Below are 18,829 nucleotides of genomic sequence, written 5' to 3'. Positions count from 1 at the left end.
TAATTTGAGGGAGAGAGATATGATTGATTTGGGTGAATTTGAGAGTGAAGTTTATGTTGTTCTTTTTAAGGGATTTAGAGGTGATACTGGAGTTGATTTAAGGGTGAATTTGGTGAAAGTTTGTAAAGGATTTGACTGATATGACTAATAAAAAAAATTAATTGATGAAAATATAAGATTACAAAATTGTCCTTGGTGTTAAAAGTAATATAAAATGATATTTAGATAAGTTGTAATTAATTTTGAAAATTTTTTGATGATGAATAAAATTATTCATAATATTTATTAATTGTAAAAAAAAAAATTGAAGACGTCAATGGAACCAGTTACTTTGATTTTGGAACCTATTCTCTTTTCATTTGGAACTGGTTCCCTTTTCATGCATGCTTCTTTTACCCGATTCCCTTTTTTATGGAACCTATTCCAAATTTTTTATTGCATTTTTTGTGGCAGGAAGTTGTTGTTATGTTAGGCGTTGAAGCATTTCACTACAACAGAGTTGAAGGATGTCTCTGCCTCTGCCTCTGTTAGACGTTGTTGTTGGTGGTTGTTATTGTTATCTTCAGTGTCAAGGATGGACATGGTGCAACGGTGGGTTATCTTGGGTCGCTTATGGTGGTGCAATGCTCATAAAATAATAGGGGTATTTTAGTAAAGTGGTGAGAATCACTCCCAAATCTCATGTGGCAAGCGGGATGCTATAATGAGAGAAATCCTACAAATCAATGCTTTGCCCCGTTTTGCATTCCATACAAAAGAATGCAATATATCCTTTAAATCAATGCCTTCAATTACCCATGAATAGTGTAATATCCCGGCCGGATATTACTAATTTAAATAATTAAAATAGGAATAAGTATAAAATCGCATTTATAATAATTCCTTTTCCCAAAACACGAGAAACTTTTCAACATTTATTATACCGTAATAAATCAAAATCCACAAACTATGATTGTCGATTACAAACTCTGAGTCTGGTAAGATAAATGATTACAAAACGTTTAAAATTCATAAAACAAGAAAACATCATAAAGGCTTTTCTTCAAGCTAGCCCCTCTCTGAATCTATGCTTCACCAGCACCACCTACAACATCATCTGCTCCCATGTAACGCATTACACGATCATCGCCAAATACAAGCAGATAAGGTGAGCACAACAGAATAAAACTACTCTACACAATATAATAAATAACCATACAATATTCCAACAATTCTAATACTCCCAAGTCTCATCACATAGTATACTATTCTCTCATAACCAACCAGTTTCCTTTCCTACGCCTCAACGCCTCTTGGGAAGGACAATCAACAACCCTTACATGTTTACCAAAACCCGGTAAGAGCATTACTTTTCTTAGGACTTACAAGCAACCACCCTTGCCTGCTCACCAAAACCCGACAAAAGCATAACCCTTACCTGTTCACCAAAACCCGGTAAGAGTGTTGCTTTTCTTAAGACTCACAAGCCACAACATTTAATCCTTGACCTCCGAATCTTCTTCTAGACGCCTCTTGCTTTTGCATCCTTTGATGATTACATTGATCGATTTTTGTTGCCACGAGTGTCTACTCGCCCCTCCGACTACAGGCCACCACTTAATAGTCCACAAACGAGAATAAATTTGCCACAACCACGATCCATGACACCAAGTGGAGTTCCCCAATACGAACCGCAGTCTGTATTTGTCCCAAGACTACCAAACTCGTTGGATAACACCGAGGAGGACAATCTTCCGGAACCCATCTATAACATCCCTAAGGAATATTACTGATATAAAATAAATAAAATTCGAAACTTCATTAAATTCCACATTAATTATGAACTATTTCCCAAAAATACGGGAAATTTTAAAACTTTAACAAATAAAATCCATAAATCCAGGAATCCATGATTTCATAAAAACTAGAATAAAAGTCAACGACTCTTGCCGGATTTACATAATATCCTCAAAAACAAAATAGTAAACGTATACATATATCTACAAAATATCCCATGCTAGCCCTCGCTCCGAGTCTAAGCATCTCCTGGCCCACCTGTCACATCATCTGCTCCCGGATAACAAGTTATCCGATCATCACCACACACACACAGAAAGGGTGAGCTATGCACAATAAAATATAAACATATGTATGTGAAATAAACATGCTTTCCAACCCAAAATAACATATTTAAGTTCATAATTTCCAAATCACCCAAACCATGACCTCATAGTCCTTCATGAGTCATATGCATGAACTAGGTCTTGGGACTTCCCTGTGCTCCCACGAAACTGACTCATTCGTGGTCCAACCCTATGAGCCTATCCCGCTCATAGTCCTGCCCTACAGACTCCTCGTCTGTAGTAAAAACATCCAAGTCTCACACTTGGACCCTGGCACGCACGCAATCACCATACTATGGACTCCTCGCCCAATAGTAGCCGACGGGAACATCACAGTTCCTTGCCCATCGTGCGCCCGACACATGCAATCACCATACTAAGGACTCCTCGCCCAATAGTAGCCGACGGGAACTCAACCAGTTCCATGCCCATCATGTGTCCAACCACCGAACACATCCCAGACCCCTATTGGACTTAGTCCTTCAAGCCCAAACACCAACCACATGCAAACACATCCTATCATTAGAATAAAACAGCCAACACACTCTCAAAGGCATGAAAAACATAGCAATCCACTTAAACTCGCTTAAGCTAGGGACCCCTCGCCCAGGCTAAGCCTTCAGCCTCGCTTAAGCTAGCTCACCTCGCCTGGGCGAGCCACCCGTTCACCTAAAACCACAACAAAACCTCGCCTAGACGAGTATTCAACAAAACACACAAGAACACACCTCGAAAACTCGCTTAGGCGAGCCACTCTCGCCTAGGCGAGAGTGTCAATCGCTCAAAACTCCAAGGCCTCTCGCCTGGGCGAGAAATCGCGCTCAAACTTCCAAGTTCTCCTCGCGAACTCGCTTAGGCGAGTGCTTCTCGCCTAAGCGAGAGACCATGTCACTCAAACCCCTTCTTGGTCACCTAGACGAAAATCACGAACCAGAACTCAATGTGCGACTCTGCAACTCTCGCTTAGGCGAGATGGACCCGCTTGGGCGAGACTTGCAGGGTTTCAAGTCTGATTACGCGCACAGTTCATTATGATATTGCACAACCATACCAAAACACAGTACAAGCATTCCAAAACAATGTATAACATTCCCCTTCACTCTAATGCAACACTAAACCCATATAACATGCATTGTACCCATTAGAGATACCTCAACTCGAAAATTACCCAAACGAACCACACCATACCCCAAAACCCTCATCCAACACATGCTAAACAATAAGGACTCGACAACAACATCAAGTATCCAATTCTCAATCTCAACACACGTATAAGATCAATTCATACCACAGAGTATTCATTTGACCACAGCAATTCGGGAACACACACAAAATTCATATACAATTAATTTCAGCACCCCTAACATGTGAATCTTTGCTTCCAAAAGTTGCCTAATCCTTGATTTTGTGATTGCTAGAACCCTCCCTTTTTGCTCTCTCAACCACCACCACTTTGCTCTCAATCCCACTTAGCTTTTGCACTCAAAACTCGTAATCCTTTCTCACTCCAATTTTCAGACTTCCAAAACCCTTCTAATGGCCTAATTCTCCCTTTTTATATGACTCCCAATTGTGGGAAAAAAGAATAAAACGAAAATTGACTTTTTTAATGCCTATTATTACCTTTCATAAGTTATTATGAACTGTTTTTTCCAACTCCCTTGGCTGTGCCCACTACCTCTAGGGCTTTCCCACCCTTTCCACACTTTTACATATTATTAAAATAAATCATAAAGCAACAACACGAAATTGGCATACATAGGACTCGAACCCAAGTCCTCTCACACAATCAAAGTACTCTCAACCACATGAGCTAGCACTTTTCCACGTCACATTAAACCACAATTAATGCCATAAAGGCGGCTTCTACCTGCATTTATTAATTAATTAATTATTTAATTAATTAATTTTCCTGGGTCTTACACCATCCGTACGAGCCACTATCTCCCACACTCCACTGGACTTCCAAAACCACCAGGCTACAACCTCGATGGCCACGTGTTAGTCCAATACAAGTTGCACTCGTAATTGGGCCCCCATCAAGGTCTCTATCCAAAGCTGTGTAGAATCCCTCATGTAATCCATCACTGTATCCAAAACCGCCTAGCACAAAATCCACATCGCTAGGTTAACTCGCGTTCTAGACCACCTGGCAGAACACTTAGCGTTGTCGGGCGCTAACCCACTAGATTTTGGTCTAAGCCTAGTTCTACAACACACCGCCTGGCGGGATTACTTCCGACGCCAAGCACTAACTCTTGGGTTTTACTCTATAGTTCACTTTGTGGCCTATCTCCTAGCAGTTTACATCGTTCCGCCCGAAGCCACACTAGTAATTGGTAATTTGTTGGTATTTGGAACTCTAGAATAGGTTCCGATGAACCTATTTACACAAGACACTTAGTTCACGCAAAACATGCATCCATGACAAGTAAATACACTTTCATATCATTAAGTTGAACTCAACTACACAATATCACATGGTCATACATCAAACACAATCATATTCTTACTTTTATATATCCCAGAGAATCACAATAAATCTATATAAACCCATCAAAACAAACGGTTATACCCAACACACAATCCTGGATAACCAAACAATACACAAACTAAGAAAGAACACATAACCATTATCCCAAAATATCGCACGTGCAATAAAAGAGTAATAATGATAATAATAAAAAAACAACAAAAATAACAATAATGATAATGATAATAATAATAATAATAATAATAAAACGAAAACATATAAAAAATAATAACAAGGAAAATAACAATAAAATAAAATGAAACAACAATAATAAAACAAAAACACTAATAAGATAAAATAATAAGATAAAACAATAATAATAATAATAATAATAATAATAAATAAATAATAATAATAAATAATAAACAATAATGATAATAAAATCATAAATAAAATAAAACAATGATAATAATAACAATAATAATAAAATAATAGTAAAATAAAATAATAATATTAATAAAGATAATTATAAAATAAAATGAAACTAAAATAATAATAATAAATAAATAAATATAGTAATAATAATAATATAATTAATAATAATAATATAATTAATAATAATATAAATAATAATAATAATAATAATAATGATAATAATAATAATAAAACAAACTTTTAAAAATAAAAATAATAATAATAAAAATAATAATAAAATAAAATGAATCAATAATAAAAAAATAATAATATTAATAAAATAAAATAATAATACTAAAATAATAATAATAATGATAAAATAAAGCAATAATAATAAAACAATAATAATAATAAAATCATCAATAAAACAAAACAATGATAATAAAAAATAATAATAAAATAATTGTAAAATAAAATTAAATGATAATACTAATAAAAATAATTATAAAATAAAATAAAAATGAAATCAATAATAAGAATAATAATAATAATCAAAATAGTAATAATAATAAAAATAATAATAATAGTAATATAAGTAATAATGATAATATTTAAAGCTATAAAAATAATAATAAAACGAAACTATAAAAAATAAAAATAATAATAATGAAAATAATAATAAAATAAAATGAAAAAAAAAATAGTAATACTAATAAGATAAAACAATAATAATAAAACAATAATAATGATAATAAAATCATCATTGAAATAAAACAATGATAATAATAAAAATAATAATAATCATAAGTCTAACTTTCCCTTCTTGACCCAAAATTGCCTTAGGTATATTCTCCTATACTTGAGTTCACCTTCTCCCCTCAAACACTTCCCTTTGGTTGCCTATAGATGTTTCTTGACATAACATGCACATATATTACTCATAACATCATGCCACATGTTCATATATGCACCCACAATAAATTAAATAATTAAAACATCACACTAATGGCATACACAAGACTTGAAAGGAACACGGTCTAAGTCCTTTGATCGCTTAACCAAACTCCATATATATAATGCATGCTTACTTGGTCTAAAGTGAGAATTAATTATGTTTTAATAAAAAGAATTGAGGGTTGGAACATGACATGGAAAATTACAATTTTTCTATCTTATCCCTGAATGTGTAGCCAAATGAAATATGCTAATTTTTATTTATTCACAAAAATTAGTTTTTAGAAAAATGAGATATTATTACATTATTTGTAGTTATTGTAAGACCCATTTTTTCTAGTCTTATGTTAAAAGACCTGACCTTAACTTTTGAGCCTAAGGGTTGGCCCATAAGGTGCCCAAAACCCCTAAACTAGCCCTAACCCCCTCATTCTTGCGTTCTCTAGAAACAGTTTCCCATTCCCTCTCCCTTGGCTGCTTCATGAGCTCTGCTAGGGTTTGGCCCCGTTCTTCATCAAGCTAGTTGAACAAACTTTGGTTCCACTATTTTTAGCTCACCAAGTTGTTCCTAGAGTTGTGGTGCACCTCTGTAGTGGGCTCGTGTTATTAGTTATCCTCTGTCTAGGTAAGGGAAGCTAGGGTTTCACACTTTTAATGTATATTGTATGTTTTTCGACTTTGTTCCGTGTTTTTGGTGATTATATGATGTTTATCATGATATGAATCTGTACTGTGCTTTGCTCTGAATGAATTTGTGTGTTGGTCTGCGTGAATAGTGGAGGAGATATGATAATCTCACCCAAGTGAGTGGGACTCGCCTAAGCGAAAGTATCAGAAACCCTCATAGGTGTTGTGCGAGCTGTCGCTCAGGCGACGAGCTCTAGTTTTGAGCGAGAAGCCATCTCGCTCAGGCGAGGAGGTCTCACCTAAGCAAGAGAACGCGACAGCACTACTGTTCCACTTTTTGAGCTCTCGCCTAGGCGAAAGGAGCTCGCCTGAGCGAGAGAACCCTCTCGCCTGAGCAAGAATTAGGCGAGAATGTGCTCAAGTCTTATTTTCTCCTATGTTCTTGGATGATTGTCACATGTTTGGTTGGATTATTATGTTAAAGCATGAAATGAGTGATTTTGCATGTATTGAATGGTTTATGGGCTAGAATTGATGGGTTTGGTATGATCTTGGCATGGAACATAAATGGATGGTTGGTTATAAATGTTGGCATGGGATTGGTATGTGTAACATCCCGACCGGATATTACGGATTTAAATAACAAAAATGATGAAGTAAATAATAAAACTTCATTTATTATAACTGATATTCCCAAAACGCGGAAAAATTAAAACTTTTATTACTTTCACAATAAACCAAAATTTATAAGTATAAATAAAATTGTAATTATCCAAAAGTCCAGAATTAAATACCATAAATGTTCTTCCTACCCGCATTTATTAATTAATTAATTATTTAATTTTCACGGGTCTTACATTCTCCCCACCTTAAAAAATTTTCATCCTCGAAAATTGAGGTCACCCATCAAAATGCAAGTAGGACTGCCTCAACTCCCTTTATCTTGAAATTTTTCCTTTCTGGTCCCTACCTTTTTATTTTAGCCTTCACCTCATACGTTTCCCCACTTTTCCTTATGCGTACTCGCATCTTTGATCAAAAGATTTTCTCAAAGGTCCTACTTAACCCTTGCAAAACAACATATCAAGTTTGACCTTGATTCTATAGTCAGCCACTACAGATAACACACAGATATCACAAAACAAACGAACCTAATAAGAAAGGTATAGGAGACAAACTCAACCTATCGCTTTTGTCCCTTTTTACCAAAACCTTTAGAATTAAGAAAGGAAACTATCTCAGATATAGTCATGAGTGTGCACCCTCATCACTCTACCAAGACATTTTCTGTTCTTAATACTTCTAGTTCACAAGTTCCTTTCCCTGCGCACCAATGCTTCTTGGAAGGAACCTCTCCCCTTGCGCACCGGCGCATTGGAAATGACAAGTAATACCTCTTACCTGCTCGCCAAAACCCAGTAAGAGCATTACTTTTCTTAGGTCTTATAAGAAACTACCCTTGCCTGCTCACCAAAACCCAGCAAGAGTACCACTCTTACCTGCTCACCAAAACCCGGTAAGAGCGCTGCTTCTACTAAGATCCGTAAGCAACAACTCTTACCTGCTCATCAAAACCCAGCAAGAGTATCACCCTTACCTGCTCACCAAAACCCGGTAAGAGTGTTGCCTACTCTGAGACTCACAAACAACAACCCTTGCCTACTCATCAAAACCTAGCAAGAGCCCATCACTTACCTGTTCACCAAAACCCGGTAAGAGTGTTATTTTCCCTGAGTCTCACAAACACAACTCTTGTCTGTTCAACAAAACCCGACAAAAGTCCCACCCTTACCTGTTCACCAAAACCCAGTAAGGGTACTGCTTACCTAAGACTTATAAACAACAACTCTTGTCTACTCAACAAAACCCGACAAGAGTCCCAACCCTTACCTGTTCACCAAAACCCGGTAAGAGTACTACTTTTCCTTAGGTCTTACGTGCAACCATCCTTGCATGTTCACTAAAACCCAGCAAGAGTACCACCCTTACCTGCTCACCAAAACCTGATAAGAGTGTTGCTTCCACTAAGACCCATAAGCAACAACTCTTGCCTGCTCACCAAAACCTAGCAAGAGTATCACCCTTACCTGATCACCAAAACTCGGTAAGGATGTTGCTTACCCTAAGACTCACAACAACCACCCTTGCATGCTCATCAAAACTCGGCAAGAGCCCACCACTTACCTGTTCACCAAAACCCAATAAGAGTGTTGTTTTCCCTGAGTCTCACAAACACAACTCTTGTCTGTTCAACAAAACCCGACAAGAGTCCCACCCTTACCTGTTCACCAAAACCCGATAAGAGCATAACTTTCCCTAAGCCTCACAAGCAACATTCCTTGCCTGCTCAACAAAACATAGCAAGGACATTGTTACTAAACTTAGATCAAAGTCTTATAGTAACCCAAAACTCCATTTTACCCGACTCTCCAAAGTCCTAAGGGTAAAATAACAACTCCTTTTACTCGACTCTTTCTAGTCTTCTGAGTAAAAGTACAACCTGGTTTCAATGGTATGAACGAATTTCGAGCATACATCACACAAACTAACATAACATGCTTTACTACTCCAAAAATAATCAATTCGGACTTTACCTTATTGTTGTCGTGGCACTTCAGATTCCCACGTTCAGGGCAAGATTTCGCGTAATGACCTGACTTGCGAAAATTGTAACACTTCTTCTCTTCCAGCTTTGCTCCTGAAAGTTCCAAACAAACTCGCTGAAAATGGTCTCCTCCGCACTAGAAACACTTCACCGTCCCCTGTCCTTCACGTTGAGGTCTGGTGTAGGGTTTCTCTTGTCGTTTCTCACCGCTGATACTTTTTTTAGGATGTGCCCTCATGACCTGACTTGGGCCCCTCTCTAGTTGTTCCACCATCTTTGCCTGTTCCACCAAAACAGGGAACTCTCAGATCCTCAAAGGTACGAGGAATCGACACAACTTATTGTTTAGACCGCCCTCAAATTTTCTACAGTGCCATTCTTCATTGACAGTTTGCGAGTAGAACCTCGCCAAGTACTCAAACCTGTCAGTATAGGCCTGCACCGTCATAGTCCCCTATTGCAAAGTAAGGAACTTCATTTCCCTCTCATATATGGCACTGTCTGGAAAGTATTTCTCCAAAAATCGTGCCCTGAAGTTAACCCAAGTCACATGCTCTTTGCGAGTCTACATCAGCTGCTACATCGCCACCCACTAGTACTCAGCGTTTGCCACAAGAAGGAATGTGACGAAGGTCAACTTCTGTGCATTAGTGCACCCAATCGCTCGACATATATTCTCACACTCCCTCAACCATGCATCCGCCTCGTCTGGAGTGGCCTTGCCAGTGAACTTAGCTAGCCTATGCCTCATGAAATCTTCCATAGTCACGGGACGAGTAGGTGCGACTCTGGCTCTGGGTTGCGCTGCATTAGGTTGCATTGCGTCCACCATCCGATGAATCGCATGTGCAATCTCATCAACCCCAGTATTATCCCTTCTTCTCCTGTTTGCCAAAGCTTGTGCACGTCACATTTCAACTGGTTGAAACCACACAACTTAAGTCATGACTATGAAACGAAAAGGTTTAACACAAAGGAAATAACACATTGACTCATAAGCGAAACACGATAAGCTCACTCCCCATAGACCCCAAAAATCTTTTGAAAACCATGGCTCTAATACCAAATGTAACATCCCGACCGGATATTACGGATTTAAATAATAAAAATGATGAAGTAAATAATAAAACTTCATTTATTATAATTGATATTCCCAAAACGCGGGAAAATTAAAACTTTTATTACTTTCACAATAAACCAAAATTAATAAGTATAAATAAGATTGTAATTATCCAAAAGTCCAGAATTAAATACCATAAATGTTCTTCCAACCCGCATTTATTAATTAATTAATTATTTAATTATTTAATTTTCACGGGTCTTACAATATGCATGATAACTTCATGCTTGGTTGGTGAGACATGACAGTGGTGTGGTTTAGGATGTAATTCCATGAATTTCTAGGTGAGATCTCATGGTGGTGCCTCATTGGTCAAGACGTAATTCCACGATGGTTTCGTGGTGGTGCCTCATTGGTCAGGACGTAATTCCACGATGGTTGCATGGTGGTGCCTCATTGGTCAAGACGTAATTCCATACCCCTGTTAGTGGGAGGTCATGGTGGTGCCTCATGATTAGGACATAATTCCACGAAGGTTCGTGGTGGTGCCTCATTATATAATCTAGTAAGGATTAAATTAAGGATTACATCCTAACACTCTAAAGAGTCAGTTAGTCTAACGTAGAGCGTACGGACTCGAGTGGTGAGAGTAGCATGAGGCCCTAGTATTTGGCAGGATAATGGCCTTAGATGTTTCAAGGCTAACCTTGTGAGTGGTAGGGTGAAACCCATTGGCAATTGGCTCTATAGAGCATTAGAGGCCACCACAAGTCCAAGCATCAAGTGAATCCGACTACTTATATGTATTCGGATAATCGTGTCTTGAGTCTTAGTGTATTGCTTGTCGGTTATTAGATGCTTGGTGGATGTATGGAAGCTTGACCTTTAAATTGTATGTTCAATTGCATGATAAAAACCTTTTTACTCTAGCTTACCCTTTCTGCTTGTTTGTATGTTCTATCTGTGGTTTTCTCCTTTTGCGATGATCATTAATTTATTAATGTGAGCAGATGCGAGAACTCCTCGTGGTCATCAGGGTGATGGAGATTTCGCTGTTTAACTCATCTTGGGTCGGATCTTGCCTTTTCGAGTTCTCTTTTAGGGTTGTAGCCCATGTATTGTCTTGCTCTTTGAGCATTTGTTTTGAACACTGTCAAACTATTACTATGTCTTGTTAATGGGCACATTTTGAGGAACATTAGGGTAAATTAGCTCTTGTATTAGTCTGTAATTTGTAATAATATTTAAGTTGTAATGTTTGTTTTTAGCTTGAAGCAATGGGTTTTGATTATGTAGTTCTGTTAGAGGTCTTCTTTGCATGTAACAAAAATGAGAAATTTGTTGTCCGCTACCTTTTAGATAACATGGTGTGTAAGACCCGGGAAAATTAATTAATTAAATTATTAATTAATAAATACGGGTAGAAGCCGCCTTTATGGCATTAATTTTTGTTTAATGTGACGTGAAAAAGTACTAGATCATGTGGTTGAGAGTACTTGGTTTGTGTGAGAGGACATGGGTTCGAGTCCTATGTATGCCAATTATGTGTGATTATTTTGTTATTAATTTTTAAGGATATGTATGAGTATGTGATTAGTATTGTAAGATATTGTTGATTTGTGAGTATAATCAAATGTGAATTGGTATAGTGGTTGTGCTTTGGCCTTAGGAGTGGAAGGTCATTGGTTCAAACCTTGGTGGGCAAAGAATAAGCTTTATTTTTGCTTACTAATAGGTGTGGTATGAATGTAAAGGGGTAAAGAAAAGCCTAGCAGAATGGGGCCCCCAATGGGGCTGGGAATTTACCAATTAAGTAACATTGAAGAGGAATTATAAGCTCAAACTCGTTTTATTTTTAATACCCACCTTAAAGGCACCTATAAAAGCCAAAAATTAGGTAAAGGGAAGGGTTTTGGCAGTGCTGGAATTTGCTTTCGAGAGGAGCACGAGTTGAGAGAGTGAACTGAGTTTGAGGGCAAGAGCTGAAGCAAGAGGAGATTGTTGTATCAAGGGATCCTATCTGCAAAATTTTGATCACACACTCCAGGTTAGGGGAGCTGAACCCAAAAGTTCATGTTGTTGTGCGTATTGCATGGTTTTGGTGAAAATGTGTGCTGAAATTCGTGATGCATATTAGAGGAATTGGGGGTGGAGAAATCGGTATTGCTGTGTGTTGAATTTTGGACTAAATGCATGAGAAAAGGGGTATATACATGGTATATGCGGGAATGGAATGGGATTTGGAAATTTGGGGACTTTAGGGAGTCTATACTATGCCAATGTGATTGTTTTGTAATGTGTAAATTGTTTGGTATGCTCGAATGCTGTTTGGTGTGTTTTGTGGTGCGAATTGGACATGTTTGGAGTGAATCGAGTGCGTGATCAGTGAGAGAATCTGCATTTCTCGCTCAGGCGAGCTTGGCCCGCCTAGACGAGATTAGCAGAGACGCGTACCCTAGTGCCATACGAGCTTCTCGCTCAAACGAAGAGGATGAGTTTTGAGCGACATAGGTTCTCGCTCAGGCGAGTAAGGGTTGCCTAAGCGAGATAATGAGGGAGTTGCGCGTATTGAGCGTGACTTCTCGTCCAAGCGAGGAATTTATGGTTTTTTAGCGAACCAGGGTCTCGCTCAAGCGAGACGACCTCGCCTAAGCGAGATATCGAGGTCATGTGTGATGTTTTTGGGTGATTGTAGCTCAGGCGAGATTGTTTTGGATGTTTGGGCGAGAGATGATCTCGCCGAGGCGAGGGGTTCTCGCCTAAGCGAGATAACGTGCTGTGGTCACTGTTTTAAGTTCGCTCAGGGAAATGAGGTCATGAAGGACTATGAGGTCATGGTAGGGTGATTATGAAATATGAAATTAGTTATGTTATTTTGGGTTGGGAAACATATTTATACTCATGTTTCTTTATATATGTTGTGCATAGCTTACCCTTTCTGTGTGTGTATGGCGATGATCGGGTAACCTGTTATCCAGGAGCAGATGATGTGACAAGTGGGCCAGGAGATGCTTAGACTCGGAGCGAGGGCTAGCATGGGATATTATGTAGATACATATGTATTATGCTTATTATTTTATCCTTGTGAACATTATGTAAACTTGGCAGGAGCCATTGACTTTTATTTCAATTTTATGAATTATGGACTCCTGGTTTTATAACTCGTATATTTAAAGTTTTAAATTTCCTGTGTTTTTAGGGAAATGAGGTATTATTAAATGCAGTGCAATTATTTTACTTTAATTTATTTTATTAAATTTGTAATATCCTGATGGGATGTTACAAATGGTATCAGAGCAAAAGTTTTGAAAATATTTTTAAAATATTTTGGGGCTAGTGAGGAGTAAGCTTATCGATGTGTTTATTGTGATATGTTGTGTGTTCAATGTGAAAAATGTGTGGTTTTGTTTGACTAAACGACTGATTTTTAACAGTTGTAATGTGGCGTATCCAGGCTATGGCTGCTAACAAGAGGAGGAGGAGTATTGGCGTTGATGACATCGCGGAGGCGATTCACCGCATGGTGGATGCGATGCAGCCACCCGTAGCAGCACAGCCTAGGATGGCGATTGCACCAGTCAGGGTGCCAACAGTGGAAGATTTCTTACGCCACAAGCTAGCTGAGTTCACTGGTCAGGCTTCCCCCGATGAAGCGGATGCATGGCTCCGCAAGTGTGAGAAAATCTTCAAAGTGATGAACTGCGAAGATGAACAGAAATTGTTGTTTGTTGCGTACTTGCTGAATGGGGATGCAGAATACTGGTGTGCTGGCATGCAACAACAGATGGAGAATAGTGAAGAGCCAGTGACTTGGGCCAACTTTAGAGCTCGTTTCCTGGAGAAGTACTTTCCAGATACGGTGAGACAGGATAGAGAGGCTGAATTCCTAGCACTACAGCAGGGAGACATGACAGTGCAGGAATATGTGAATAGGTTTGAACACTTGGCGAGGTATTCTTCCCAGAACATTACGGAAGAGTGGAAGTGTCTAAAGTTTGAGCGAGGTCTCAGACTTGAGCTGAAGAGGGTGGTAACCCCTCTGAGAGAGAGGAGATTTCCCATCTTGGTGGAGCAGGCCTAGAGTGCTGAGAGTCTTGAGAAGGGCCATGGTCCTATTATGAGCCGACATCAGAAGAATGTCGCGAAGGCTAGGTAGACGAAAAAGCCGTATAGCCGACCTCAGACATCTCAGGGTCCCAGTTGCTACCAGTGTGGTGGACCCCACATGAAGAGAAATTGTCCACAGCTGGCAGGTGGAGTAGGAGGGTCGCAAGTGCTTCATATGCGACAAACCGGAACACTTCGCCAACAACTACCCAGAAAAGAAGAGTCTAGGCACGAAGAAACCTGCAGCATCGCCAGCAGAGCGAGCTAGGGCAGCGGGCAATGTCTTTGCCCTGACCACCACAGAGGCTACACAGTCGGGTAATCTTATTCTTGAACTTTGTGTATTGTTTGGTAATTTAGTGTTGGTGTTGTTTGATTCTGGGGCAACCGATTCTTTTATTTCTAATGTGTGCGTGGGGAAATTGCAATTGGTGACACGTGATTTGGGATGTGAGTTGCTTGTTTCAACTCCCTCCTCATGTCAAGTGGCTACCAGTTCAGTCTGCGTTGGGTGTTCTATGGAGGTGGCAGGTCGCAGATTCAAGGTGAACTTGGTGTGCTTGCCTTTGGAGGGACTGGACGTAAACTTGGGGATGGATTGACTATCTAACAATCACGTCATAATTTATTGTGGACGGCGCAGTTTGGTATTCCTAGAACATGAAGGACTGGAGTTAATCTCGGCTTAGAGGGCGATAAATGAAGTAGAAGTCAGAGCCACCTACTTTATGATAGTGGCTCATGCAGAAAAGAATAGTATCGCCGAGAAGATCAGTGTGATTCCAGTCGTGGGGGAGTATGCCGACGTATTTCCAGATGAAATACCCGAGTTGCCACCGAGTTACCACCGAGTAGGGATGTGGATTTCTCCATTGATCTCATCCCTGGGGCTAGCCCAGTATCCATGGCGCCTTATAGAATGGCACCCGTAGAGTTGGCAGAGTTGAAGAAGCAAATAGAAGATTTGCTTGAGAAGAAGTTCATTCGGCCGAGCGCATCACCTTGGGGAGCACCGGTACTGCTAGTAAAGAAAAAGGATAGCAGTTCCAGGTTGTGTATTGACTACCGTCAGTTGAATAAACTGACCATAAAGAATAAGTATTTGTTACCGAGGATAGATGATATGTTGGATCAACTGAGGGGAGCCGCAGTGTTCTCTAAGATTGACTTGAGGTCTGGATACCATCAGATCTTAGTCAAACCGGAGGATGTGCAGAAGACAGCGTTCAGGTCACGATACGGTCATTACGAGTATGTAGTGATGTCATTCGGGGTGACAAATGCTCCTGCTATTTTCATGGACTACATGAACAAAATATTCTGACTGTACCTTGATCAGTTTGTTGTCGTGTTTATTGACGACATATTGATATACTCGGAGGATCGGGATGTACATGCAGATCATCTGAGTGTGGTGCTAGGAATTCTCAGAGAGCATAAACTGTATGGGAAGCTGTCAAAGTGTGAGTTTTGGTTGGATGAGGTATAGTTCTTAGGTCATGTAATCTCAGCCCAAGGTATATCGGTGGATCCAGCGAAGATTGAAACAGTGAAGTGGGAAATGCCACTGACGGTTACTAAGGTGAGGAGCTTCTTGGGTCTGGCGGGTTATTATAGGCGGTTTGTGGAGGGGTTCTCCAAGCTGGTGAGTCCCTTAACTCAACTCACTAGGAAGGACCAGCCTTTCTCTTGGACAAACGAGTGTGAGGTCTGCTTTGAGGATATGAAGAAGAGATTGACTACTGCAACCATATTGGCTATTCCTGACACCGCCAAGACGTTTGAGGTATACTGTGATGCTTCATACCAGGGTCTGGGTTGTGTGTTGATGCAGGAGAAACGGCCTATTGCTTATGCCTCTCGTCAGTTGAAGGTGCATGAGAAAAACTACCCTACACATGATTTAGAATTGGCGGCGGTGGTTTTTGCTCTCAAAACCTGGAGGCACTACTTGTATGGGGCACAGTTTCAGGTATTCAGTGATCACAAGAGCTTGAAGTACTTGTTTGATCAGAAAGAATTGAATATGAGGCAGAAGCGCTGGATGGAATACTTGAAGGACTACGACTTTGAGCTGTTATACCATCCTGGTAAGGCTAATGTCGTAGTAGACGCTTTGAGCAGGAAGAAATCTCATGTGTCTGCCATGATGATCAAGGAGTTGGAGTTGATCGAGAAGCTGCGAGATATGAATCTGGGATTAGATATGGAGACAGATCACATACGATGCAGCATGTTGAAGATCACTAATGAATTCTTGGATGAGGTTCGGGAGGAACAGGGTAAGGATTAGGAATTGCAGCATATCATTAATGAGTTTGGCACAGAGAAGAGAAAAGACTTCAGGATGGGTAGAGATGCATCCTGCAATTCAGAGAGAGGGTGTGTATACCCAGCAGTCGGGTACTGAGGAAAATGCTCTTGGATGAAGGGCATAAGAGTCGTCTTAGCATACACCCAGGTATGACTAAGATGTACAAGGACTTGAAGGCAACTTTCTGGTGGACTGGTATGAAAACTGATGTGGTAGACTATGTGGCGTCTTGTCTAGTGTGTCAGAAAGCAAAAATTGAGCATCAAAGGCCAGGTGGTACGTTATAGCCTCTTGAGATTCCTCAGTGGAAATGGGACAACATTTTCATGGATTTTGTTACTCATCTACCGAGGCCAGTGAGGGGGCATGATTCTATATGGGTAATAGTGGATCGATTGACGAAGTGCACTCACTTTTTACCTATTAATCAAAATATATTCCTAAATAAGCTGGCAGAGTTGTACGTCAGGGAGATAGTCAGATTACACGGTGTGCCTGAGAGTATCATATCGGATAGAGATCTGAGGTTTACCTCGAGGTTCTGGCAGTCGTTGCAAAACACTTTGGGTACTCAGTTGAGGATGAGCTCGGCATATCATCCTCAAACGGATGGTCAGTCCGAGAGAACCATACAGTCTCTGGAGGACTTATTGAGAACGTGCGTTCTGGACCACCTCGAGACTTGGAGTGATGTGCTACCACTAGTGGAGTTTACTTATAATAACAGCTACCATTCCAGCATCGGGATGGCACCGTACGAGACCTTGTATGCCAGGAGGTATCGAACACCTTTGTGTTGGCAGCAGGATGGGGAAGCTGTGGTACTTGGTCTAGAGTTCTTACAACAGACCACTGAAAAGGTAAGGGTAATACAAGAACGGATGCGTGCAACTCAGAGTCGGTAGAAATCCTACACAGATAAGAGGAGGAGGCCACTCAAGTTTGAGGTTGGGGACCACGTATTTCTCAGAGTTACACCTACAGCAGGTATTAGGAGAGCATTGAAGTCGAGGAAGTTGACTCCTCGATTCATCGGTCCATATCAGATTACGAGGCGAATTGGACCGGTGGCGTATGAGATTGCATTGCCACCTCACTTGGGAAACCTGCACAATGTTTTCCACGTATCACAGTTGAGGAAGTACGTGGCGGATCTTACTCATGTGCTGGAGCAGGATGATGTTCAGGTGCGTGAGAACCTGACTCTTGGAGTTGGACCGATGAGGATTCTAGATTCTCAAGTCAAACAGCTCAGAGGGAAGGAGATTCGGACTGTGAAAGTCCTCTGGGACGAGGCAACCCAAAAGATGACGTGGGAGATGGAGGACCTCATGAGGAAGTCTTATCCTCATCTCTTTACTGGTAAGTCTTATTTTCATGGACGAAAACTTTAAAAGGTCGGGGTAATGTAAGACCCGGGAAAATTAATTAATTAATAAATGCGGTTAGAAGCCGCCTTTATGGCATTAATTGTTGTTTAATGTGACGTGGAAAAGTACTAGCTCATGTTGTTGAGAGTACTTGGTTTGTGTGAGAGGACTTGGGTTCAAGTCCTATGTATGCCAATTATGTGTGATTGTTTTGTTATTGATTTTTAAGGATATGTATGAGTATGTGATTAGTATTGTAAGATATTGTTGATTTGTGAGTATAACTAAATGTGAATTGGTATAGTGGTTGTGCTTTGGCCTTAGGAGTGGAAGGTCATGGGTTCAAACCTTGGTGGGCAAAGAATAAGCTTTATTTTTGCTAACTAATAGTTGTGGTATGAATGTGAAGGGGTAAAGAAAAGCCTAGCATAATGGGGCAGCCAAGGGGGCTGGGAATTTACCAATTAAGTAACATTGAAGAGGAATTATAAGCCCAAACTCGTACGAGTTGAGAGAGTGAACTGAGTTTGAGGGTAAGAGCTGAAGCAAATGTGTGCTGAAATTCGTGATGCATATTAGGGGAATTGGGGGTGGAGAAATTGGTATTGCTGTGTGTTGAATTTTTGAATAATGCATGAGAAAAGGGGTATATACATGGTATATGCGGGAATGGAATGGGATTTGGAAATTTGGGGACTTTAAGGGGTCTATACTATGCCAATGTGATTGTTTTGTAATGTGTAAATTGTTTGGTATGCTCGAATACTGTTGGGTGTGTTTTGTGGTGCGAATTGGACATGTTT

General features: G+C 39.9%; 2 protein-coding genes across 2 annotated transcripts; both read left to right on the top strand.

The window, feature by feature from the left end:
- The first annotated feature begins 13,692 nt into the window (after positions 1–13,692).
- LOC146883889 (uncharacterized) lies at positions 13,693–14,316 on the top strand. Its single transcript, XM_085666765.1, has one exon. The coding sequence runs from the start codon at positions 13,693–13,695 to the stop codon at positions 14,314–14,316; it is 624 nt and encodes a 207-aa protein (XP_085522891.1).
- A 2,498-nt stretch (positions 14,317–16,814) lies between these two features.
- On the top strand, positions 16,815–18,266 carry LOC146883888 (uncharacterized). Its single transcript, XM_085666763.1, has 4 exons — positions 16,815–16,932; positions 17,113–17,516; positions 17,703–18,018; positions 18,256–18,266. Exons 1-4 carry the CDS (start codon positions 16,815–16,817, stop codon positions 18,264–18,266), a joined length of 849 nt encoding a protein of 282 aa, XP_085522889.1.
- Positions 18,267–18,829: the final 563 nt, after the last annotated feature.

Source organism: Vigna unguiculata, chromosome 9, assembly GCF_037176805.1.
Source record: "Vigna unguiculata cultivar grain cowpea cultivar isolate G323 ecotype 2 chromosome 9, ASM3717680v1, whole genome shotgun sequence".
Classification (NCBI taxonomy): Eukaryota; Viridiplantae; Streptophyta; class Magnoliopsida; order Fabales; family Fabaceae; genus Vigna; species Vigna unguiculata.
Note: the sequence above shows the minus strand (reverse complement) of the source record. Positions and strands in the feature narration are given on the sequence as shown.

Coding starts and splice junctions, on each gene's coding strand:
- LOC146883889 (XM_085666765.1), top strand. CDS start 13,693: ATGGCTGCTAACAAGAGGAGGAGGAGTATTGGCGTTGATGACATCGCG.
- LOC146883888 (XM_085666763.1), top strand. CDS start 16,815: ATGTACAAGGACTTGAAGGCAACTTTCTGGTGGACTGGTATGAAAACT. Junction 16,933..17,112: donor TGAGCATCAAAGGCCAGGTG/GTACGTTATAGC, acceptor ATAAGCTGGCAG/AGTTGTACGTCAGGGAGATA. Junction 17,517..17,702: donor TACAACAGACCACTGAAAAG/GTAAGGGTAATA, acceptor GGTCCATATCAG/ATTACGAGGCGAATTGGACC.